The sequence below is a fragment of the Chamaea fasciata genome, unplaced genomic scaffold (assembly GCF_029207755.1).
Source record: "Chamaea fasciata isolate MVZ Bird 193981 ecotype frontalis unplaced genomic scaffold, bChaFas1.0.hap1 SCAF_15, whole genome shotgun sequence".
NCBI lineage: Eukaryota > Metazoa > Chordata > Aves > Passeriformes > Sylviidae > Chamaea > Chamaea fasciata.
Genome location: NW_027094100.1, coordinates 16392315 through 16399246, shown reverse-complemented (window position 1 = coordinate 16399246; position 6932 = coordinate 16392315). Strand labels below are relative to the sequence as shown.

General features: G+C 65.9%; 1 protein-coding gene across 3 annotated transcripts; it reads left to right on the top strand.

Annotated features, from left to right (window-relative positions):
* The first annotated feature begins 1141 nt into the window (after positions 1-1141).
* FCHSD1 (FCH and double SH3 domains 1) lies at positions 1142-6895 on the top strand. 3 transcript variants are annotated; one of them, XM_066197399.1, is made up of 19 exons: positions 1142-1271; positions 1518-1615; positions 2015-2060; positions 2889-2962; positions 3212-3356; positions 3432-3568; positions 3644-3707; positions 3802-3930; positions 4110-4232; positions 4313-4408; positions 4484-4591; positions 4663-4767; positions 4972-5202; positions 5289-5372; positions 5479-5635; positions 5718-5923; positions 6041-6137; positions 6210-6277; positions 6420-6895. In XM_066197399.1, exons 1-19 carry the CDS (start codon positions 1170-1172, stop codon positions 6483-6485), a joined length of 2136 nt encoding a protein of 711 aa, XP_066053496.1. In that variant the 5' UTR covers positions 1142-1169; the 3' UTR covers positions 6486-6895. The 3 variants fall into 3 exon arrangements, with proteins under 3 accessions (XP_066053496.1, XP_066053495.1, XP_066053497.1); XM_066197398.1 differs by having other exon boundaries at positions 4313-4591; XM_066197400.1 differs by lacking the exons at positions 2015-2060; positions 2889-2962.
* Positions 6896-6932: the final 37 nt, after the last annotated feature.

Genomic DNA, 6932 nt, shown 5'->3' with positions numbered 1-6932 from the left:
GGAACCACAGAGAAAAATCTGGATACAAAGAGAAGTGAGAGATGAAGGGGATGGGAAAGGGTTGGGAAGGGGACAGAGGGACAGTGGGACAGACTGGGACTCGTTATGGGCCCCTCATGATTCCAGGTGGCCACCACTGAATGCCACTGCTCTCAGCTCTGTGCCCGTGTCCCCATGGCAGGGTCCTGCCAAGCCAGGGACTCTGTGTCCTCCATGTGATGTGGGACCCCACACATCCCTGTGCTTGGGGCTCTCCCCTCAGTGTCCCACATGTCCCCGCATCCCAGGACCTGTGCTCCAGCACTGACCCACATCCTGGGACCAGTGTCCTGTGTGTCTTCATGCACAAAGACTGGGTCTCAGTGATCCCAGTGCTGTGTGCCCCAGCACTCCCCATATCCCCATGTTTCCTTGCCCTAGGACAGTGCTCCCCATCCCCCCCATGTCCCTGTGGTCCTGTGCCCCCACAGGACCCATCTCTCATATCCCTGTGTCCCCGTGTCACCCATGTATGTCCCTCTCCTCCTGTCTCCTTAGGTCCACATATCCCCATGTCACTGTGTCACAAATCCCTGTGTCCCCATGTCACTGTAACATATCCCTGTGTCCCCATGTCCCTGTCTCCCATGTGCCCATGTCCCTGACTCTCCTTTCACCGTGTTCCCACATCCCTCTCCCCATCTACGTCTCCATGTCCCTATGTCACGTATCCCTGTCACGTGTCCCTGTCTTCCCACATCCCCAAGTCCCCTGTCCCTCCCTCTCATGTCACTGTGTTTCCACGGCCCTGAATTCCCATGTCCCCGCGACCCTGTCTCCCCGGGACCCCCGTCCCCCGTCCCCCGTCCCCCGTCCGTGTCCCATCGCCCCGCTCATACGTGCAGCACCGACCACCAGGCGGCGCTGCAGCCCCCGAGGGGCGGGGCTTGCTGGGCGCGATGGGTGGGGCTTCCCCGCCCGCGCGGAAAGGGGCGGGGTTGGGGCGGAGCGACTCGGGGGCGGAGCGACTCGGGGGCGTGTTTTGGGGGCGTGGCCGTCTGGTGAGGGGCGGGCGGGGCCTGATCGGGGCAGGGTTCATCTTAGGGCGTGGTCTGTTTTTGGGCGTGGCCTGGTCGGGGCGTGGCCTGCGGGGCGGAGCGAGGCTGGCCCGGCAGTTCCGGGCTCCGCACATGCGGATCGGGGCGGCGGCGGTCGGGGACCGGCATTGGGATCGGCACCGGGACCGGGACCGCGACCGGGGCAGCGCAGCGATGCAGCCGCCGCCGCGCAAGGTGAGCGCCGGGTCGGGCCACGGGGCGGGTCACCGGGGCCGGGTCCTCCCTCTCTGCCGTGTCCTGCAGCCGTGACCGAGACTCGCCCCCGGCGGAGCCTCACGGGCCTGGGGAGGCGAGGCCGCGTTTGGGTGACACTCAGGAGTGGGGGCCGGTGGGCACCGGTACCCGGGCGGGGGGGGGGGCAGCGCATCCCCGCACTCCATCCCCGCCGGCGCCGCGGGGCTGAGCGCGACCATCCCGCAGGTGAAGCTCACCCAGGAGCTGCGGGTCCATCTCCTGGAGCAGCTGTCGGGCCTGCAGAGCAAACAGCAGCGGGACGCCGAGCTGCTGGAGGACATCAGGTAGGGCCCACACAAGTGGCACCCGGGTCGAGCTGAGACCGGGCAGCTCATCCCACTAGTGTGTGTGTCCCCAGGCTGAGACCAGGCAGCTCATCCCACTAGTGTGTGTGTCCCCAGGCTGAGATGAAACAGCTTGTCCCACATGTGTGTGTGTGTCCCCCAGCTGAGAGCGGGCTGCTCATTGCACGGGTGGGCCAGGGACCGGGCACGGCTCACCTTGAGCCTGTCACCTCGAGGTCACGGGCTCCATCACCCACTGGGGTGGCCTCATGGGGACAGGATGGTGGCAGGGGGAGATGGTAAGGGAGTGATGGCAGTGGGATGGTGGGAGGAGGTGATGGGAGGGATGGCCCATCCCTGGCCCTCTCTGTGTCCTCTCTGTGTCCCCTCTCCCCCCAGGTCCTACAGCAAGCAGAGGGCCACCATTGACAGGGAGTACGGGCAGGTGAGGAGATGCCACGGGATTCAGGATCGATGTGCTGGGGAGGCCCAGGCCCCGTCCTGCCTGCCTGGGGCAGGAACTGGGCACGGCAATGGGCAGCCACGGAAATTATCCGAGCGTGGCTGCTGTGTGCTGGCCCCGGAGGGCAATGGCAGATGGCTCATCCTGCCAGGAGGACCCTGACCACGTTCAGCACGCGCTGGGGGCTCTGCTGAGCACAGCATGGCCCAGACCTTGGGTGTTTTGGGAGCCTAGAGGGAAAACCTTGTGGGGGGAGGAAACCACTGGGCTCTGCTGTCTGCTGGGTCATCACAGGGCGCTGCTCTGAAATGTCAGAGTTTGTTTTTGATGTGAGATGTCCCTGCAGCGTCCCTTGGGGACATACTGCAGCAGAATTGTGTCCCCCCCTTCCTGCAGCTGGTCACCGTGTCACTCTCCTCCCTCACACCCCGCAGGCTGGACACAACTGTCCCCCCAGGGTTGGGGTCTTGCTGTGCTTGGCTTTGCTGGGGCTCCTCTACTCTGTCTCTGTGTCTAATGTCCCTCACTGATGTCCCCTTGCAGGTGTTCTGTCCCAAAAGCCCCAGTGGGGAGGGTTCTTTCATTGTGGTGGCTGCCCCCAAAAAAGCTTTTCTCATGGGGAGCACGATGGGATTCCTGCTGACACTGAGCCACAGGGATGTGTGTGTCTGTGCTCCAGGAGGACACGTGTGTGTCCCCAGGTCCATGGGGTGGGCAGCCAGGGTGGGGGAGCCCAGTTTTGGGCCCAGAGGGGGGTGCCGGGTGCTCGGCAGGGTTGGGCAGTGCCAGTGATGCCGGGTCTGTCCGCAGGCACTGCAGAGGCTGGCGAGCCAGTTCGTGAAGAGGGACTGGCAGCGAGGCCGTGGTGAGGCCGGCGACTCCAGGTGGGCTGGGGACAGGGACAGGGCTGGGGACAAGCGGCTGGGGCTGGCTATGCCTGCCCATGGCCCTCCCAGCTTGGAGATGCTTATTGCCAGCCAGGATTTGGGTGTCACCGGGATGCAGCTGTGGGTGGGATGTCCCCAACTCCAGGGCCATGCTGAGACTGGGGGTCCTGGCGGTCCTGCTGGGCATCCCCAAAACCTCTCAAAGGACGGGGAGTGCCCATTCCCGTGTCAACCCTGTGCCCACAGGAGCGTGGCTGCTGTCTGGAGAGGCATCATCGAGGGCACAGCGCACGCCGGGCAGGTCCGTGTCACCGCCTCCGAGAGCTACCGCGCCCTCGCTGCCGAGGCTGCCCGCAGCGCCCGCCTCTCCAAGGAGAGGACACTCAAGAAGGTACCGGGGCAAGGACATGTCCCCTGTGCCCGGGCGCTGGGGACAGGTGTCCCCCCCAGCTGACGCTCCCCACAGGGCATCGAGCGGCTGCAGAAGGCGCAGGCGGAGCTGCTGGAGACCGTGAAGGAGCTGGACAAGGCAAAGAAGCAGTTCAGCCACCTCCAGCGCAGCAGCGAGGTGGCCAAGGACAAGGCAGCCGATGTGGAGGCGCGGTGAGCGGGGGGCACGGGGCCGGGGGGCTGCAGTGGCTGCGGGCTGGTCTCACAGCCCCCTCCCATCCTCCCCAGCCTCCGGAAGAGCGACCGGCGGATATTTCACACCAAGGCCAGTCTGCAAAAGCTCAGTGCCAAGGTCAGTGGCATGGGGGCTGGCAGGGTACCTGGATGGGTGGATGCTGGGGGACACGGGGCGCCACCACCAAGCCTCACTGTCCACATCCTCACAGTTCTCAGCGCGACTGGCCGAGCACTCGAGGCAGCTGGCAGGGGTGCAGAACGAGTACAGCTTTGCCCTGGTGTCTGCCTCTGCCCACCTGGAGCACTACCAGCGTATGGAGCTGCCTGCGGCCATGCAGGTAGCAGATGCCCAGACCCCCTGTGCCCCATCCCCAGTGTCCCACAAGGACCATCTCCCCACTGCCAGCACGGAGGGTCCCGCTGGCACAGGGTCAGGGCCGGCTGCCCTGGGGGCTCAGGAATGCTCCAGTGGGGGGATGTGGCAGTGCTGGGGGGGTTCCCACCCGCTTTTCTCCAGGCACTGGACGGGGACCTCTACGAGCGGCTCCGGGAGCACTTGTCGGCCGCCAGCCGGACAGAGGTGGAGACCTGCCGGGCCACCCGGGACTGGTTCCAGGGTGTTGTGGAGGCATCCATGAGGGTAACGGCACTGTCCCAGGAGCTGGGTGAGACAGAAGGGCACAGGTGAGCCCCTGGCCCCATGCTGCTCCCCTGCTGCAGGTGTGCCGGGAGCAGGACCTCCTCCTCTTCCTGCAGGACCACCCCGCCTTCTCCCTGGCACCCGAGCAGCGCTTCCAGCTCACCGGGATGGAGGAGGTAAGTGGAGGCGGTCACTGCCGCAAGGAGGGGTCTGCATGGCCACCCCCCTGTCACCCCCGTGTCCTCGCCCAGGTGTGCCTGCTGCCGCCGTCAGATGATGGGGCTAGCCTGGAGAAGGAGGCGCGGCGCTGGGCCACGCGGGTGGCCCGGGACCACAAGAACAGGGCACACAGCGAGGAGGTGGGTGTCGTCCTGCCCCAGGGGGCACCAGGGGGCTGCCACCACCCCCTGAGCCGTGGGTGCTCGCCCAGGTGCTGCAGCGGCTGGAGGCCAGGCGGCAGCAGGGGCCAGAGGCAGAAGTGGCGGCCGTGGAGCGGCAGATGGAAGAAGCAAGGGAGAGCATCCGGAAGGCAGAGGTGGGAGCCCCAGTCAGGGAGCTTGGGGTGGCTTCAAAGTCTGTCACCCCAGGGTGGGGGCTGTAGGGACAGGGAGGGGTGGTGGCTGGGATGCTGCATTTGGGGTATGGTGCTGGGGATGCCGCCACCCCTGGGGATGGGAGCGATGGGATTGGGACACCACCACAGGTGTCCTGGGGCTGTGACAATGTGTGGTGTCCCCAGGTGAGCAGAGTGAAGGCCGAGGCACGGCTGGCACTGCTGCGGGCGGCAGGGCTGGACGTGGACGCCTGGCTGGCTGGGGCCACGGTGGGGACAGGCGAGGAGACCCCCACGGGGCTGGACCCAGCCGAGTTCGATGACTACGAGGACAGCGATGAGTCGGATGAGGACGATGAGCCTGGGCCTGCTGCTCGCACCTACCCCTACACCTGCCGGGTGATCTTTGGCTACCAGGTATGGCCCTGCCTGCCTGGCCCTCACCCTGCCTGCCCAGGGATGGCACCTCAGCCTTTCTGTCACTTTGTCCCCATCTCCTGCAGGGCTGCCAGGCGGATGAGCTGTCCATCAGCCAGGGCGAGGAGCTGGAGATCATTGAGGATGGGGATGCTGAGGAGTGGGTGAAGGTGGGAGCAGGCTGAGCCTCCTCCATACTGGGAGACACCTTTTGGAGGTGCCCAGGCTGGCCCCGCTCTGGAGCCTGGAATGTTCACATGGTTTGTGTCTCCTCAGGCTCGGAACAAGGCAGGGCAGGTCGGCTATGTCCCCGAAAAGTACCTGCTGTCCTTGGGGTGTGACTCGGGGGCTGGGCTCGGCCCCCCAGGACCCTCTGCCTTGCACCGCCAGCTCTCCAGTATCATGGCTGCAGAACTGGTGCTGGAGCCTGGAGGTGGGTGCTGGGCATCACCCCCGCCCCAGGGAGGGGGACGGGATCCAAAGGGTGCTGAGCCCCCTCCCCACCCTCCCCACAGCCTGGCTGGTGCGAGCCCTGTACGACTACGAGGGGCAGAGCCCCGAGGAGCTGAGTTTCCCTGAGGGGGCCATCATCCGGGTGCTGCCCCGCGCCGCCGGCGAGGTGGACGATGGCTTCTGGACCGGCGACTTCGATGGCCGCATCGGCGTCTTCCCCTCCCTGGTGGTGGAGGAGCTCACCGGGGCCCGGGAGGCAGCCGGGCAGGTTGGTGGCAGGAGGGTCATTGTGTCACCCTGGCGTGGCCAATCCCCATCTTCCATGACTGCTGAGGTGAAGACCCCCTTGCCACCATTCCCATCCCTCTTGGCTGTGTCTTCCCAGGAGCTGCCATCACCGTCCCCTCCGCCCTTCTCCCCTCCCGGCCTGGCGCCTGGGGCCAGCCTGGTCCCCAGCCCTGCTCCTGAGGCAGCACTGGGAGGTGAGTGCTGGGGAAGCTGGGAAGGGGCTGGGGGAGCCCAGAGGGCCAGGCTGAGCTGCTGAGCCCTCCCAGGTTGCCGGCAGGATGGCACGGGCAGCGGGCAGAGCTCTCCAGACCTGGCAGCCACACGCCTGAGGCCAGTAAGTCCCTTCGCAGGGGTTCTGTGACCCCAAAACCTGCCCCAGCCCTGTGTTTTGGGGGGTCTGAAGGGGGATGAGTGGCCTCAGAATGTTGGCACCACTTCTCTCCCTCTCCCTTTCCCTCTCCTCTCCCTCTCCGCAGCTCCGTGCACCGCCCCCACCGCCCGGCAGAGCCCCTGAACCCGACCCCGAGCTTCACTTCAGCTGACCCTGTGGGTCCCCCCAACCCTCTGTCCCCCTAAAAGCTTTGCCCAAGCAAACCACCACAGGCTGCTGCCCCAGCAGCAGAGGCCGGTGCTGCCCCATGCCCTGAGCTGGTCTCTCCAGGGGCTGCATCCTGCCCTGTGCTGCTTGCAGAGTGGTCCTGCATCCCAGTATAGCACCCAGAACCCCTTTTTTGGGGTGTCCAGTGCCACAGCCAGGCCCCATCTCACACCCCTTTGCCTCTGCCCTTCCTGCCTGGCATCACCCGTGCAGTCCCATCACAGCCCTGGTTCCTGGGGGACTCATCTCTGGACCCTGCCAGCCCCCACAGCACCTCCCCACAGGCAGGAGTGGGGTGGGAGGGCTGTTCCCAATAAATCCCGCTGGCCCTGGCGAGGGGTTCAGCAGCTTTAATGGTTGTAGCTCGTCTATGTACAGGGCGTTACACACC

Coding starts and splice junctions, on each gene's coding strand:
- FCHSD1 (XM_066197398.1), top strand. CDS start 1,170: ATGCGGATCGGGGCGGCGGCGGTCGGGGACCGGCATTGGGATCGGCAC. Junction 3,357..3,431: donor AGGAGAGGACACTCAAGAAG/GTACCGGGGCAA, acceptor CGCTCCCCACAG/GGCATCGAGCGGCTGCAGAA. Junction 5,373..5,478: donor ATGCTGAGGAGTGGGTGAAG/GTGGGAGCAGGC, acceptor GTGTCTCCTCAG/GCTCGGAACAAGGCAGGGCA.